This window comes from Lithobates pipiens, unplaced genomic scaffold, assembly GCF_037356315.1.
Source record: "Lithobates pipiens isolate NorthernLeopardFrog02 unplaced genomic scaffold, aLitPip1_a1.2 Scaffold_13, whole genome shotgun sequence".
In the NCBI taxonomy this organism is placed as follows: Eukaryota; Metazoa; Chordata; class Amphibia; order Anura; family Ranidae; genus Lithobates; species Lithobates pipiens.
In genome coordinates, this window is record NW_027507718.1 from 540814780 (window position 1) to 540833162 (window position 18383).

Below are 18383 nucleotides of genomic sequence, written 5' to 3' on the forward strand. Positions count from 1 at the left end.
GACAGAGTCATGTGACAGGAGACTGGAGTCCTCTCCAGAGATCTGTGTTGTGGGGGTGGGATGATTGGTGTCTTTGTAACTCCTCCCCTTTCCTCCGTAGGGCGTGTCCCGGGTGGCGGCCTCCAAGTCTCGGACGGAGAAGACTCGTACGGTGACGGTGGCTCCCCTCCCCCCGGTCAGTGTGGACGTCATTCCCGGCCGCCTCACCGAGGAGGACTGGAACTCTATGGTGACCACCGAGGAGGGGGAGGAGGTGGTGGGGGAGATTGTGGACTCTCTGATTGGTCGTGTGATGGACGAGTGCTACAAAGTCTACATCCAGAGACAGGTGAGCCAATCACAGCACTGCATTCCCTTCCCGTCGTTCCCTTCACCTGTCGTTCCCTTCACCTGTCGTTCCCTTCACCTGTCGTTCCCTTCACCTGTCGTTCCCTTCACCTGTCGTTCCCTTCACCTGTCGTTCCCTTCACCTGTCGTTCCCTTCACCTGTCGTTCCCTTCACCTGTCGTTCCCTTCACCTGTCGTTCCCTTCACCTGTCGTTCCCTTCACCTGTCGTTCCCTTCACCTGTCGTTCCCTTCACCTGTCGTTCCCTTCACCTGTCGTTCCCTTCACCTGTCGTTCCCTTCACCTGTCGTTCCCTTCACCTGTCGTTCCCTTCACCTGTCGTTGCCTTCACCTGTCGTTCCCTTCACCTGTCGTTCCCTTGCTGTCATTCCCTTGCTGTCATTCCCTTCACCTGTCATTCCCTTCATTCCCTTGCCTTCATTCCCTTGCTGTCATTCCCTTCACCTGTCATTCCCTTCACCTGTCATTCCCTTGCTGTCATTCCCTTGCTGTCATTCCCTTGCTGTCATTCCCTTGCTGTCATTCCTTGCTGTCATTCCCTTGCTGTCATTCCCTTCACCTGTCATTCCCTTCATTCCCTTGCCTTCATTCCCTTGCTGTCATTCCCTTCACCTGTCATTCCCTTCACCTGTCATTCCCTTCACCTGTCATTCCCTTCACCTGTCGTTCCCTTCACCTGTCGTTCCCTTCACCTGTCGTTCCCTTCACCTGTCGTTCCCTTCACCTGTCGTTCCCTTCACCTGTCGTTCCCTTCACCTGTCGTTCCCTTCACCTGTCGTTCCCTTCACCTGTCGTTCCCTTCACCTGTCGTTCCCTTCACCTGTCGTTCCCTTCCCTTCGTTGCCTTCACCTGTCATTCCCTTCCCTTCGTTGCCTTCACCTGTCATTCCCTTTCCGTCATTCCCTTCCCTTCGTTCCCTTCACCTGTCGTTCCCTTCACCTGTCGTTCCCTTCACCTGTCGTTCCCTTCACCTGTCGTTCCCTTCACCTGTCGTTCCCTTCACCTGTCGTTCCCTTCACCTGTCCGTTCCCTTCACCTGTCGTTCCCTTCCCTTCGTTGCCTTCACCTGTCATTCCCTTCCCTTCGTTGCCTTCACCTGTCATTCCCTTTCCGTCATTCCCTTCCCTTCGTTCCCTTCACCTGTCGTTCCCTTCACCTGTCATTCCCTTCACCTGTCATTCCCTTCACCTGTCATTCCCTTCCCTTCATTGCCTTCACCTGTCATTCCCTTTCCGTCATTCCCTTTCCATCATTGTATTGTGGAGTAGGAGGGGTTATAGAAGGAAGTGGGGGGAGTTATAAATAGTATTATAGGCGTATTGGTAGTGTAATGGGGGGGTTATGGGAGGAAGTGGAGGAGTTGCATATATAAATAGTATGTGGTTAATGTGGAGTAGGAGGGGTTATAGGAAGAAGTGGGAGGAGTTACATATATAAATAGTATGTGGTTAATGTGGAGTAGGAGGGTTATAGGAAGAAGTAGGAGGCGTTATAAATAGTATTATAGGCGTATTGGTAGTGTAATGGGGGGGTTATGGGAGGAAGTGGGAGGAGTTGCATATATATAAATAGTATGAGGTTAATGTGGAGTAGGAGGGGTTATTGGAAGTGGGAGGCGTTATAAATAGTGTTATCGGCATATTGGTAGTGTAGGGGGGAGGGGTTGTAGGACGTAGTTGGATTCTTACATTTTTTTTGTATAAGGGAGTGAGCTGGAGGGGGCGTTGGGAGGGGGGGGGGAATTACATAAAGTAGGAGGAGCTATAGAAAGGCATGGAGGCGGGGTTATGTAGATTTCTGGTTCTAAGTGGTGACTGTGATTTCAGCTGATCCCGTTCACCATCAGCCGTCTGCGGGACGTCATGAGTCACATGGTGGAGTGGACCTTCATTCCTCGGGATGAGGGAGAAAATGAAACTCGCCCTGAGGAGACCCGGCAAGAAGAACCTCAGCCGTGTCCTAATGATTCCTGGGCACAGGGGTGTGTACCCCTCACCCAGCCCGTCCTCACCGCCCGCTCCTCTACCCCTCAGGTAGGTGCCCTCAGAGGTCTTCACCATTCGTTAGACTCATGGAGAGCCTGGTATTGGTCCTCGGGCTGCACCGGCCTCTCCCATTGGTCTCCTCAGTAGATGTGCCGATTGTTTCATTTCCAATCAAAATTCAGATGAAAAATTCTCCTTATTCAGAGATTCGGATGTGTGAATTACAATAGTGATGAATGTAACCCAATCCCAAATAACAAAAGAAGATTTTGTACCAAATTTGAATTGAAAAACAAAATTTGAAATGTAATCCTATTTCTGATTTCCTTCTAAGACGCTGCGCGTTCATCGCGTGCAATTCATTTCCATCCCAATTCAACGCCGACGCATTTTTTGGTTATTTGGGGAGTCGGATGTATCCAATAGTAACAAATTTCATTGAAATACGTTTATTTTGGGATCATTTATTACATTTTCTAACAAAAATTACAAATTTTCGGAACAATTCGAATTCGGATCAGCCGAAACATGATAGACCGATTCAAATTCTGTGTGAGGAATAGATTTTTATTTTTTAAGGACGGGTGCAGGAAGACGGCCGCCACGTCCTTAAAGCGGGAGTCCGCCGTTTTTTTTTTTTTGTTGTTGTTTTTTTTTAAAAGCCAGCAGATACAAATACTGCAGCTGCTGACTTTTAAAATAGTGACACTTACCCGCCCAGCGCACCCGCAATGTCGGCACCCGAAGCCGATCTCTCGATCATCTCTTGGTGTGCTGCCGCTGCCATCTTGGGTATGGGAATCAGGAAGTGGAGCCTTTCGGCTTAACTTCTCGGTTCCCTACTGCGCATGCGCGAGTCGCGCTGCGCAATAAGGATGGTCCCCGCCGTTCCTGGGATCTGTGTGTTTCCCAGCAGACAGTGGGGGACCTGCGGAAAGGGGCGTAGATTCTGCGGAAAGGGGCGTAGATTCTGCGGAAAGGGGCGTAGATGGCATAGATTCTGCGGAAAGGAGAGTAGATTCTGCGGAAAGGGGCGTATATTCTGCAGATATCTATGCTGGAAGTGGGTGCAGATACCTGTGCTGTACAGGTACCTGCACCCCCCTCCCCCCCTGAAAGGTGCCAATTGTGGCGCCGGAGGGGGGGAGGGTTACAATGAGCGGAAGCTCCACTTTAACAACCAATGACTGTGTGCCCCATACTCATTTATAGAGGGGGCGGGGCTTCCAGATTTAGATAAGCTCCGCAGACCCGACAACCACCGCCCTCGGGTTGTGTGAGCAAGCCCCCGTCACCCCTCCCCCTTTCCTGCATAAGGCTGCATAAGGGCCTGACATTGATTTGGGGGGGGGTCGCTGTTTTAAAAAATAAAAAAAAATTCCTGAATTTTCTATTGCCGCCATTATTTTACATTTCAGCTGTCAGTGGAGAAGCGCGCTGGCAGCTGATGAGTCATCGGTAGCTAAGGACACTCCTTAAGGCCCCATTCGCACCTGAGCTGTTTGTAGCTTGAAGCCTGAAGCTACAAAACGCTAGAGGGGAAAAAAAATCAATTATTCTCTATGGAGATGGTTCACATCTCCACTCCATGTCGCCTGAAGCTCAAACAAGTTCCCGTACCCTTTTTTTTGTCGTTCGAATTGAGAAGATTTGGACGTTTTTCTTCTTTTAACATTGGTGACCTTTTGCCCTGCATGAAATCGTGGCAAATCGCGGTAAAAAACGCTGCAAAATCACGGTAAATTCGCACGATTTTCTGCTTGAAAACGCTACGCTCAGGTGTGAATGCAGCCTAAGGGTCCATTCTCACAGGGGCAACTCAGATCCGACTTCAAGTCGCCCCTAGTCACTTCAAGTCGCACAACATGTAGAAATCAATGTAAGTAAATGAGAGCCGTCTTAATGCACACTACTGAAGTCGCTCCAACTTCAGAAAAGGTTCCTGTACTACTTCTATCCGACTTGTAGGCGACCGGTAGCCATTGATTTCAATGGAGGTTGCCTCCAAGTCGGATCTCCGTCTATTCGGAGGCGACTCTCACAGAATTATCAGCTCTCAAAAGGGAACTCCACGCCAAATTTATAAAAAACAAAATTGGCGTGGGTTCCCCCTCCGAGAGCATACCAGGCCCCAGCCCCACTAAATCCATACCAGACCCTTATCTGAGCACGCTACCCGGCCGGCCAGGAAAAGGGGTGGGGACGAGCAAGCGCGCCCCCCCCCCCTCCTAAGCCGTACCCCAAAGCACCTTAACCCCATGTTGATGAAGACAAGGGCCTCTTCCCGACAACCCTGGCCGTTGGTTGTCGGGGTCTACGGGCGGGGGGGCTTATCGGAATCCGTGTGCCCCCTTTAATAAGGGGGCCCCAGGATTCCGGCCCCCCCACCCTATGTGAATGAGTATGGGGTACAATGTACCCCTACCCATTCACCTGTGAAAAAAATGTAAAAAAATAAATAAAAAACACAACACACAAGGGTTAAAATAGTTTATTGTACCACTTTTACAAGCGGTGGCCCGGTCTTCTGTCGCCGCTGTGTTTTCTTCTCTTCTGGAGATGTTGCCTCGTCGCTGTCTCGTGCGGCGACTTATATAGGGACATCACCGGATGATGTCCCCGCCCATTATGATGTCACAGTTCCAGCATCGTCTGGGACTGTGACATTATAATGGGGGGGGGAGACATCATCCGGTGATGTCCCTATATAAGTCGCCGCACGAGACAGCGACGAGGCAACATCTCCAGAAGAGAAGACAGCGGCGACTGGGCCTCCGCTTGTAAACGAGCTAGAAGAAGGCGCGGTAGCCCGGCAAGAAGAACCGAAGAGGGGGACAAGACCCCCGAAGTCAGAAGAAGAGGGCGGCGGCGAGGAAGAAAGCCGGGCTCCTCCGCTAGTTAAAGAGCTAGCAAAAGAGCAGAAGATAGCGGAGGAGTCCGGCGAGAAGACCCCCGAAGATGGAAGAAGACCCCCAGAGCTGTGCAATAAACTATTTTAACTCTTGTGTGTGTTTTTTTTTGTTTTTTTACACAGGTGAATGTGTAGGGGTACATTGTACCCCATACTCATTCACATAGGGTGGGGGGCCGGGATCTGCGGGTCCCCTTATTAAAGGGGGCTCCCAGATTCCGATAAGCCTCCCGCCCGCAGACCCAGACAACCAACGGCCAGGGTTGTCGGGAAGAGGCCCTTGTCCTCATCAACATGAGGACAAGGTGCTTTGGGGTGGGGGCGGCAGGGCCCCCCTTCCCCAAAGCACCCCCCATGTTGAGGGCACACGGCCTGGCATGGCTCAGGAGCTGGGGGGGTGCTCGCTCGTCCCCACCCCCTTTTCTGTCCAGCCGGGTAGCGTGCTCAGATAAGGGTCTGGTATGGACCCCCACGCCGTTTTTTTTTTAGGCGTAGGGGGTTCCCCTTAAAATCCACACCTGACCTAAGGGCCTGGTATGCTCTTGGAGGGGGAACCCATGCCGGTTCTTTGTTTTTTTTTTTTTTTTTTATTTATTTGGCGTGAAGTTCTCCCTGAGAGCTCATTCTCTGATTGGCCACGGCAAAAGTCGCCTGGCCTGGGGCGACTTAAAGTCGTGATGTAAGTCGCCCCAAGTTGTGTTCAAGTCGTGTCCAAGTTGCCTCCAAAAGTCGTGTTGCCCCTGTGTGAACCGAGCCTTGTAAAGGCAGAAGGATCCTTCTATTCTATGCATTAACAAAAACTTCAGAGTGCGGCAGCCCCCCCCCATACTTACTTGAGCCCCCTCTAGATCCAGCAATGTTGCACGAGAGACTAGGCTGGCCGGGACTCTCCCTCCTCATTGGCTGAGACAGCAGGGCAATGCCCTTGGCTCCTGCTGCTGTCAATAAAAGTCAGTCAGCCAATGAGGAGAGAGGGGGCGGGGCCAGGCTGCTCCTCTGTGTCTGAATGGAGCTCGGGTGCCCCCATAGCAAGCTTATTACTGTAGGGGGGGGGGGGGGGCTCAGCAGGAAGGAGGGGCCAGGAGCGCTGAAGAGGGACATGGGAAGGGGAGGATCTGGGCTGCTCTGTGCAAAACCATTACACAGAGCAGAGAAGTAACCAACTATTCTTCACACAGAATTCAAATGGGGTCATCATTTTTCAATCCAAATTCAAATTTGTTTAGAAAATTATGAAACAAAATGATATTTCTGAAATGAAATCAATGAAACGAAATCAGTAACATAAAGAATCTATCTGAAACTAAACGAATGTGTCCGTTCTGCACATGTTTAGTGTGTATTACTGTTATATCGATAGAAAATAAGTGTGTGTGTGTGTGTGTGTGTGTGTGTAATAATATATAGAGAAATATCAGTCTTCCGAATTTAGAAAATAATAGAATAAAACCGAATAGCATAAAAGAATAGAATACAGTAGAATAGAAAAGGGGGGGGGGGGAATAAAAATAAAAAGATTAGAATAGAAAAGACTAGAGTAGGAAAGGATAAAGTAGAAAAAGAGATAAAATAAAAAGATTAGGATAGAAAAGACTAGACTAGAAAATAATAGAATACAACAGAAAATAAAATACAGTAGAATAGAAAAGACTAGAGTAGAAAAGGATAAAATAGAAAAAGAGATCCAATAGAATAGTCTTTTCTACCCTAATCTTTTTATTTTCTAGAGTAGAAAATGATAAAATAGAATAAAAATAAAAAGATTAGGGTAGAAAAGGATATAAAATGGAAAAGGATATAAAATAGAATAAAAAAGATTAGGATAGAAAAGACTAGAGTAGAAAAGGATACAAAATAGAAAAGGATATAAAATTAAAAGATTAGGATAGAAACGACTAGAGTAGGAAAGGATAAAATAGAAAAAGAGATCAAATAGAATAGTCTTTTCTATCCTAATCTTTTTATTTTCTAGAGTAGGAAAGGATAAAATAGAAAAAGAGAATTATCTAGAAAAGACTAGAGTAGAAAAGGATAAAATAGAGTAAAAATAAAAAGATTAGGATAGAAAAGGATATAAAATGGAAAAGGATATAAAATAGAATAAAAGATAAAAAGATTAGGATAGAAAAGACTAGAGTAGAAAAGGATACAAATTTAGAAAAGGATATAAAATTAGAAAAGGATATAAAATTAGAAAAGGATATAAAATTAGAAAAGGATATAAAATTAGAAAAGGATATAAAATAAAAAGATTAGGGTAGGAAAGGATAAAATAGAAAAAGAGAAGAGATCACATAGAATAGTCTTTTCTATCCTAATCTTTTTATTTTCTAGAGTAGGAAAGGATAAAGTAGAAAAAGAGATACAATAAAATAAAAAGATTAGGATAGAAAAGACTAGACTAGAAAAGAATAGAATACAACAGAAAATAAAATACAGTAGAATAGAAAAGACTAGAGTAGGAAAGGATAAAATAGAAAAAGAGATCAAATAGAATAGTCTTTTATACCCTAATCTTTTTATTTTCTAGAGTAGGAAAGGATAAAATAGAAAAAGAGAATGATCTAGAAAAGACTAGAGTAGAAAAGGATAAAATAGAATAAAAATAAAAAGATTAGGATAGAAAAGGATATAAAATGGAAAAGGATATAAAATAGAATAAAAAAATATAAAAAGATTAGGATAGAAAAGACTAGAGTAGAAAAGGATACAAAATTAAAAAAGGATATAAAATTAGAAAAGGATATAAAATAAAAAGATTAGGATAGAAAAGACTAGAGTAGGAAAGGATAAAATAGAACAGAAAATAAAAAAGATTGGACTTAAAAAGATTAAACAGTAACACAGAACAGAATAGACGATAAAATAATAGAATAGAAAAAAATAGAATATAGCCGTCTTCCGAAATTTGAACTTTGAAAAGAATAGAATAGAACAAAACCAAATAGAAAAGAATATAATAAGAAAACATTTGAATAGATTACAATTGAATATAAAATAAATAAAAATAGAAAATAATTGTTTTCCAAATTTGGAATAGACTCGGACCAGCTATTCTTCACAATGAATTCGGATGGATTCCGTATTTTTGATTGAAATACTTCACATCCATTGGAAAAATTCGAATCTGATTAGAAAAGGAACAAAACTAAACAAATTTGATTATAAATGTAACTAAATGAAATGAGTTTCTTGTGGATGTGAGAAGAGAGTAGACAAATGTTTGGGGTGTCTCCTCCTCGGCACACATCACATGACACGATGACACAATTCTCTCCTCCAATGTACTTCTTCCTTCTTTGGTGACATTTGTTGCCTGTAAGCCATCATTGGCTGGTGATTAATTCTCGGTCTCCCCGATCAGGCACCGTCTGGGCCCCCCATTACTTGTATCCCTGAGCAAGAAGCAGAACCGGAACCCCAGGAGGTGGAAATCTCCAAATCTCCGGATCCTTCTGAGGATCGGCCTCCAAGCTCCCGACAACTAGACCCGTCTCCGGAGGAGAAGACCGAAAAAGAGGCTTCAGTGACTCAAAAGTCCCCCGTGGTCATCAAGCCAACCCCCCCGCCTAACCCTCCAAAGAAAAAGAGCGTCTATCGTCCGTACCGCGGACCTCTGCGCTCAGCTGGGCTGAAGAACATCACAAAGTCTCTGGAGGACACAGAAAAAGAGATTATTTTAGAAGAATTTCTGAATGTGAAGGAAGAGAGCGGCTTCAATGAAAACATCAACCTCCTGCCGCCTTCCCTGCACAACATCCTGAAGATCCAGCTTGGGAGGCCACCTCAGAAAACAAATGTCATCTACGACGATGAAGGCAATGTTCTCCTTGTCCCCAAACTGGACCTGGCCAAGCTCCCCCGACATCACGTACGCCCCCGCATCGAGGTGCTGGACTGCAGCAAGGAAGCTGAATGTCGGGGCAGGAAGTCGGGTCAGGCGGAAGTACGAACGCCTATTCATCAGCCACAAAAAGAGAAGAGAATCAGAGACAAGGGGCAACCTAAATGGTTGCAGATTACTGGACAGAAGCGTGGCCCTTCAACATCTGACTCTCAGACTCTACAGGCTTACACCTTCACCACGACAGACCACGGGAAGGGCCCTGTGCCCACCACTGCAGGCCTCAATCTGGATACCATACAGCTTTCCCATGGAGTGATTCTACGAGAGGGCAACACGACAGAACGAGGCTCTATACAAAGCCTGCGACAGAGAGAGCTGGCCTGGAGGGAGGAAAGCCGGCAATTGCAGCCTATCCGACCTTCCATTACTCTACCCAGTCTATCCGTGGATCAGCTAATAAAGAACAATATCCCCCAGGTCCAGCCACTCAGGACCTTTATGCTATCCTAACCATTTGTGTAGAACTTGCTATGTTTTGGTGCCGTTCTAACCTTCTGTTATTTAGCAACACATGCACTTGGCATCATCCTAAGCTTCTCTCCAGATCCTTGTGTGCTCCATGTTCCTCACCTTCTGTCCTCCAGATCCTTGTGTGCTCCATGTTCCTCACCTTCTGTCCTCCAGATCCTTGTGTGCTCCATGCACCTCACCTTCTGTCCTCCAGCTTCTTGTGTGCTCCATGTACCTCACCTTCTGTCCTCCAGATCCTTGTGTTCTCCATGCACCTCACCTTCTCTCCTCCAGATCCTTGTGTGCTCCATGCACCTCACCTTCTGTCCTCCAGATCCTTGTGTGCTCCATGCACCTCACCTTCTGTCCTCCAGCTTCTTATGTGCTCCATGCACCTCACCTTCTGTCCTCCAGATCCTTGTGTGCTCCATGTACCTCCCCTTCTGTCCTCCAGCTTCTTGTGTGCTCCATGTACCTCACCTTCTGTCCTCCAGATCCTTGTGTGCTCCATGTACCTCACCTTCTGTCCTCCAGATCCTTGTGTGCTCCATGCACCTCACCTTCTGTCCTCCAGCTTCTTGTGTGCTCCATGCACCTCACCTTCTGTCCTCCAGATCCTTGTGTGCTCCATGTACCTCCCCTTCTGTCCTCCAGCTTCTTGTGTGCTCCATGTACCTCACCTTCTGTCCTCCAGATCCTTGTGTGCTCCATGTACCTCACCTTCTGTCCTCCAGATCCTTGTGTGCTCCATGTACCTCACCTTCTGTCCTCCAGATCCTTGTGTGCTCCATGCACCTCACCTTCTGTCCTCCAGATCCTTGTGTGCTCCATGTACCTCACCTTCTGTCCTCCAGATCCTTGTGTGCTCCATGCACCCCACCTTCTGTCCTCCAGATCCTTGTGTGCTCCATGCACCCCACCTTCTGTCCTCCAGATCCTTGTGTGCTCCATGCACCCCACCTTCTGTCCTCCAGATCCTTGTGTGCTCCATGCACCTCACCTTCTGTCCTTCAGATCCTTGTGTGCTCCATGCACCTCACCTTCTGTCCTCCAGATCCTTGTGTGCTCCATGTACCTCACCTTCTGTCCTCCAGATTCTTGTGTGCTCCATGCACCTCACCTTCTATCCTCCAGATCCTTGTGTGCTCCATGCACCTCACCTTCTATCCTCCAGATCCTTGTGTGCTCCATGCACCTCACCTTCTGTCCTCCAGATCCTTGTGTGCTCCATGCACCTCACCTTCTGTCCTCCAGATCCTTGTGTGCTCCATGTACCTCACCTTCTGTCCTCCAGATCCTTGTGTGCTCCATGCACCTCACCTTCTGTCCTCCAGATCCTTGTGTGCTCCATGCACCTCACCTTCTGTCCTCCAGATCCTTGTGTGCTCCATGTTCCTCACCTTCTGTCCTCCAGATCCTTGTGTGCTCCATGCACCTCACCTTCTGTCCTCCAGATCCTTGTGTGCTCCATGCACCTCACCTTCTGTCCTCCAGATCCTTGTGTTCTCCATGCACCTCACCTTCTATCCTCCAGATCCTTGTGTGCTCCATGCACCTCACCTTCTATCCTCCAGATCCTTGTGTGCTCCATGTACCTCACCTTCTGTCCTCCAGATCCTTGTGTGCTCCATGCACCTCACCTTCTGTCCTCCAGATCCTTGTGTGCTCCATGCACCTCACCTTCTGTCCTCCAGATCCTTGTGTGCTCCATGCACCTCACCTTCTGTCCTCCAGATCCTTGTGTGCTCCATGTACCTCACCTTCTGTCCTCCAGATCCTTGTGTGCTCCATGCACCTCACCTTCTGTCCTCCAGATCCTTGTGTGCTCCATGCACCTCACCTTCTGTCCTCCAGATCCTTGTGTGCTCCATGCACCTCACCTTCTGTCCTCCAGATCCTTGTGTGCTCCATGCACCTCACCTTCTGTCCTCCAGATCCTTGTGTGCTCCATGCACCTCACCTTCTGTCCTCCAGATCCTTGTGTGCTCCATGCACCTCACCTTCTGTCCTCCAGATCCTTGTGTTCTCCATGCACCTCACCTTCTGTCCTCCAGATCCTTGTGTGCTCCATGCACCTCACCTTCTGTCCTCCAGATCCTTGTGTTCTCCATGTACCTCACCTTCTATCCTCCAGATCCTTGTGTGCTCCATGCACCTCACCTTCTGTCCTCCAGATCCTTGTGTGCTCCATGCACCTCACCTTCTGTCCTCCAGATCCTTGTGTGCTCCATGCACCTCACCTTCTATCCTCCAGATCCTTGTGTGCTCCATGCACCTCACCTTCTGTCCTCCAGCTTCTTGTGTGCTCCATGTACCTCACCTTCTGTCCTCCAGATCCTTGTGTGCTCCATGCACCTCACCTTCTGTCCTCCAGCTTCTTGTGTGCTCCATGTACCTCACCTTCTGTCCTCCAGATCCTTGTGTGCTCCATGCACCTCACCTTCTGTCCTCCAGATCCTTGTGTGCTCCATGCACCTCACCTTCTGTCCTCCAGATCCTTGTGTGCTCCATGCACCTCACCTTCTGTCCTCCAGATCCTTGTGTGCTCCATGCACCTCACCTTCTGTCCTCCAGATCCTTGTGTGCTCCATGCACCTCACCTTCTGTCCTCCAGATCCTTGTGTGCTCCATGCACCTCACCTTCTGTCCTCCAGATCCTTGTGTGCTCCATGCACCTTGCCTTCTGTCCTCCAGATCCTTGTGTGCTCCATGCACCTCACCTTCTGTCCTCCTGATCCTTGTGTGCTCCATGTACCTCACCTTCTGTCCTCCAGATCCTTGTGTGCTCCATGCACCTCACCTTCTGTCCTCCAGATCCTTGTGTGCTCCATGTACCTCACCTTCTGTCCTCCAGATCCTTGTGTGCTCCATGCACCTCACCTTCTGTCCTCCAGATCCTTGTGTGCTCCATGTACCTCACCTTCTGTCCTCCAGATCCTCGTGTGCTCCATGCACCTCACCTTCTGTCCTCCAGATCCTTGTGTGCTCCATGCACCTCACCTTCTGTCCTCCAGATCCTTGTGTGCTCCATGCACCTCACCTTCTGTCCTCCAGATCCTTGTGTGCTCCATGCACCTCACCTTCTGTCCTCCAGTTCCTCGTGTGCTCCATGCACCTCACCTTCTGTCCTCCAGATCCTTGTGTGCTCCATGCACCTCACCTTCTGTCCTCCAGATCCTTGTGTGCTCCATGCACCTCACCTTCTGTCCTCCAGATCCTTGTGTGCTCCATGCACCTCACCTTCTGTCCTCCAGATCCTTGTGTGCTCCATGCACCTCACCTTCTGTCCTCCAGATCCTTGTGTGCTCCATGTACCTCACCTTCTGTCCTCCAGATCCTTGTGTGCTCCATGCACCTCACCTTCTATCCTCCAGATCCTTGTGTGCTCCATGCACCTCACTTTCTGTCCTCCAGCTTCTTGTGTGCTCCATGTTCCTCACCTTCTGTCCTCCAGATCCTTGTGTGCTCCATGCACCTCACCTTCTGTCCTCCAGATCCTTGTGTTCTCCATGTACCTCACCTTCTGTCCTCCAGATCCTTGTGTGCTCCATGCACCTCACCTTCTGTCCTCCAGATCCTTGTGTGCTCCATGCACCTCACCTTCTGTCCTCCAGATCCTTGTGTTCTCCATGTACCTCACCTTCTGTCCTCCAGATCCTTGTGTGCTCCATGCACCTCACCTTCTGTCCTCCTGATCCTTGTGTGCTCCATGCACCTCACCTTCTGTCCTCCAGATCCTTGTGTGCTCCATGCACCTCACCTTCTGTCCTCCAGATCCTTGTGTGCTCCATGTACCTCACCTTCTATCCTCCAGATCCTTGTGTGCTCCATGCACCTCCCCTTCTGTCCTCCAGATCCTTGTGTGCTCCATGCACCTCACCTTCTGTCCTCCTGATCCTTGTGTGCTCCATGCACCTCACCTTCTGTCCTCCAGATCCTTGTGTGCTCCATGCACCTCACCTTCTGTCCTCCTGATCCTTGTGCTTCATGTTCCCCACCTTCTGTCCTCCAGTTCCTTGTATACTCCATGTATCTCACCTTCTGTCCTCCAGTTCCTCGTGTACCCATGTTCCTCACCTTCTGTACTCCAGCTTCTTGTGAACTCAATAATCCTCACCTCCTGTCCTACAGCTCTTCGTGAGCTCCATGCTCCTCACCTCCTGTCCTCCAGCTCCTTGTGAGCTCTATGATCCTCACCTTCTGTCTTCCAGCTCCATGTGTGCTCCATGTTCCTCCACCCCCCCCCCAATCGTATTGTGTTCCATGTACCCAATTGCTTCTTCATAGTATCTCACCTCTGATCTTGAATTTTCTATTCATATATTTTTGATGTTTAGGAATGAAAATGATTTAATTGGTAAATTCACAAATATCTCACCAATTTAATATGGTTATTTCTAGAAAATTTTATTTTTATTAGCACTGTAAGGGCCAGTGTCACACTAGCACTAGAATATGCATGGAGGACACACACCGGCTTTGTACCTATCACGGCCTTGCTGCAGACTGAGTGACACAAACAGGTGAGAATGTCACCTCCCTCCTGTGTCCTCCGAAGCTGTTACAGGACAATGGGCAACCACAGACCACAGACTACAGTCTGCAGGTATCACAAGGGACACCCAAAAAGTGCCAAAGTGCCACATGGTTACCCAAGGCTGCATGTCAGGCCCCGGGGGATCTAGCAGGTAAATATCATCCGTGATTATTTTAAGCTAGTTGATAGATTTTTGAAGTTTGAGGTTACATATATGTATTGGATTAAACTGTCATAAATACCAGTAATAACTGGGAAAAAAAAACATTTATTCCTTTGAATAAATCAAAGTGCTACAGCAGAAATGTATGTCCGGAATGCTTGCTTTACATTCACAATACAAACTATACTGGGCTCAGCAGTTCTGGGCTTATAATTTCATAATACACGGACTATATCTAAACTATATCTAAACCTGACAGGAAACATGTCATACTGTATGTGAAGCTTTACATTCATTAGATGTGATAGCTGCATTAGTTTTCTTATATCTGTTCAATAATTGAGAACATTAAGAAAACACTTTCTATTGAGATATTAAACAGACCAAAACTGAGCTGATAATAGAATATGATGGTCAGGGATCATAAGAGAAGATAATTGCCAGTGATGTTAAGAGCAGGAAACATAAGAGAAGATGATCTTTAGGAATTAGAATATAATATCATTGCCAAGAGAAGATGGCGGTCAGGGATCATAAAAGAAGGGGGCGGTCAGGGATGATAAGAAAAAATGATGGTCAGGGATCATAAGAGAAGATGGTGGTCGAGGATCATAAGAGAAGATAATTGTCAGAGAAGATGATCATTAGGAATCATAATATCATTGTCAAGAGAAGATGGTAGTCAGGGATCATAAGAGAAGAAGGTGGTCAGAGGTCCTCGGGGATCATAAAAGAAGATGGCAGTAAGGGGTCATAAGAGAAGATGGCGGTCAGAGGTCGTCGGGGATCATAAAAGAAGATGACGGTCAGGGATCATAAGAGAAGAAGGTGGTCAGAGGTCCTCGGGGATCATAAAAGAAGATGGCAGTAAGGGGTCATAAGAGAAGAAGGCGGTCAGGGATGATAAGAAAAAATGATGGTCAGGAATCGTAAGACAAGATAATGGTCAGAGGTCATAAGAGAATTTGTGGTCAAAGATCATAATTGCCAGAAATGATAAGAGCAGGAAACGTAATAGAAGATGGTCATAAGGAATTATAAGAGAAGATCATTGTCAAGAAAAGATGGTGATCAGGGATCATAAAAGAAGATGGCGGTCAGGGATCATAAGAGAAGAAGGTGGTCAGAGGTCCTCGGGGATCATAAAAGAAGATGGCGGTCAGGGATCATAAGAGAAGAAGGTGGTCAGAGGTCCTCGGGGATCATAAAAGAAGATGGCGGTCAGGGATCATAAGAGAAGAAGGTGGTCAGAGGTCCTCGGGGATCATAAAAGAAGATGGCGGTCAGGGATCATAAGAGAAGAAGGTGGTCAGAGGTCCTCGGGGATCATAAAAGAAGATGGCGGTCAGGGATCATAAGAGAAGAAGGTGGTCAGAGGTCCTCGGGGATCATAAAAGAAGATGGCGGTCAGGGATCATAAGAGAAGAAGGTGGTCAGAGGTCCTCGGGGGTCATAAGAGAAGATGGCGGTCAGGGATGATAAGAAAAAATGATGGTCAGGAATCGTAAGACAAGATTATGGTCAGAGGTCATAAGAGAAGATGGTGGTCAAAGATCATAATTGCTAGAAATGATAAGAGCAGGAAACATAAGAGAAGATGGTCATAAGAAATTATAAGAGAAGATCATTGTCAAGAGAAGATGGTGATCAGGGATCATAAGAGAATATGGTGGCCAGGGATCATAAGACAAGATGATGGTCAGAGGTCATAAGATAAGATGCTGGTCGAAGATCATAAGTGAAGATAATTGCCAGAAATGATAAGAGCAGGAAACGTAAGAGAAGATGGTCATTAGGAATTATAAGAGAAGATCATTGTCAAGAGAATATGGTGGTCAGGGATCCTAAAAGAAGACGGCGGTCAGGGGTCCTAAAAGAAGACGGCGGTCAGGGGTCCTAAAAGAAGACGGCGGTCAGGGGTCCTAAAAGAAGACGGCGGTCAGGGGTCCTAAGAGAAGAAGGTGGTTCGAAGATCATAAGAGAAGATAATTGCCGGAGAAGATAAGAGAAGGAAACGTAAGAGAAGATGAACATTAGGAATCCTAAAAAAAACGAGAAAAGAACTGAAAATGGGTCAAATAACAGAGAAGTGGTCCAATCCCTATATACTTATCAAAAAAAAAAGGCTTCCCCCTGAGTGGGTGGGATTTTAAATGACCATCAACTCCGGACATAAATGGACACAATAATATACAATTTTTATTCCTTAAATTACACAATGTACATAATATTACCAGGAAGTACAAATGGGCTAAACAATGTCCTCCTGGTATATTAATAAACAAACATATATACAGAACAAAATATGATTAAAATAATGCTTGTCCTATATCACCCACACCCGACGCGTTTCCAGTTGCTGATAATTCAGAACCTTCATCAGGGGTGAACAAACTTGATGATATAGCAATCTAGTGAGGTGTAAGTTCGAGGATCAAAATGCCTGCCATTTAGAAAAATACAAGTATGTCTGAAGAGTACTTCAAATACTATCGAGATGTCAACCAAGTACAGGATGTCCTGCAAATTACTTCCAGATCAGTTAGACGGATTCTATGGCAAGGGGGGTTTTTGTTTCTACGTGAGACATTAATTGGAACAAACAATGGCTATCTGGATGTTTCAAGTCCACCTTCATGTGTGTGTCAAGCTGAATTAGCATGTATATGACTTGCACCCAGGGTTGCCTTGTCCCATTCCCACTGTGCCATCCATACGCCGCACATAGAGGACTGCTTTGCCGTTTGTAATTTGTGGTTGGACTACAGCTTCCAGTTTTCCTTTTGGGCTTATTTCCTGGGAATGGGACAAGCGCTGTTTGTAGCGTGAAACGCGTCAGTAACCTTCCCCTTTGCTGTGATGTGTTGTTCAATGGAGTTTTGCACTTGCATTTGAAGAAATAAAGGCACTTAATTTTTACTCAACCCGGAGTGCGGCTATCCAGAGTTTTGTTCTGCTTCTATACACTGTGGAGACCCCCCTACCTTTGTTTCGTATACCCAAAGGGATTCACGGCAGCTCAGTTGCCGGATTAAATTCCCTCCCTTCCAGTGATTGGTCAGTTTTTTCAACCCCCCCCCCAAAAAAAAAAAAAATTCATCCCTGCGGGGCTACATTTATGAAACAAACAAAAATGTTTGGAAACATTTTACGTTTTAAGACCCTTTTTTACATTGTCTCCAATCCTCACGTGTAAGGGGTTCTAGAGGTCCTTCCTACGTACTGCAGGCCGCACTCGCGTTCTAACATGTATACCACACCCACCGTGTCACATGTTATTTGCTCTTTAATTTGGTACCTTTTATTGGTGGCAGAAGCAACAAAACCTTTACGTTTTTTGATGTTACGCTTGGTGTGTCTACATGCGGAACAACAACAACCACCACATGCATGGAAACCAGTCAGAAAATTGAAATTCCGGTTCTCAAAGTGTACTGGGGGAGTAGGGATGAGCCGAACACCCCCCGGTTCGGTTCGCACCAGAACTTTCGAACGGACCCCAAATTCGTACGAACGTTAGAACCCCATTGAAGTCTATGGGACTCGAACGTTCGAAATTAAAAGTGCTAATTTTAACGGCTAATATGCAAGATACTGTCCTAAAAAAGGGTTTGGGGACCTGCCTCCTGCCCCAGGGGACATGGGTTAATGCAAAAAAAAGTTTTAAAAATGGCCGTTTTGGCGGGAGCACTGATTTTAATGACGATTAAAGTGAAAAAAAAAGAAGTGAAATATTCCTTTAAATATGGTGCCTGCGGGGTGTCTGTAGTATGCCTGTGAAGTGCCACGTGTTTCCCGTGTTTAGAACAGTCCCTGCACAAAATGACATTTAACGGAAATAACACCATTTAAAACTGCTTGCGGTTTTAATGTTATATCTGGTTCCTGCAATATGGTTGAAAATCATTCAGAAAAATGGCATGGGTAACCCTCCCTGCCCATTACCAGCCTATTTGGGTCTTGTACGCATATTAAGGGGAACCCCATACCCATATTAAAAAAAGGAAATGCGTGTGGCCCCCAGGCCCTATATACTCAGAACAGCAGTATACAGGCGGTGCAAACAAGACAGGGACTGTGTA

At 46.7% G+C, this 18383-nt stretch overlaps 1 protein-coding gene across 1 annotated transcript; it reads left to right on the plus strand.

Annotated features, from left to right (window-relative positions):
- Positions 1–100: 100 nt before the first annotated feature.
- On the plus strand, positions 101–9601 carry CUNH2orf81 (chromosome unknown C2orf81 homolog; the record flags this gene model as incomplete). Its single annotated transcript, XM_077478294.1, is given in 3 exon segments — positions 101–328; positions 2175–2381; positions 8609–9601. Coding segments are annotated over 3 exon segments (1428 nt in total), but the record flags the coding sequence as incomplete, so codon positions are not given.
- Positions 9602–18383: the final 8782 nt, after the last annotated feature.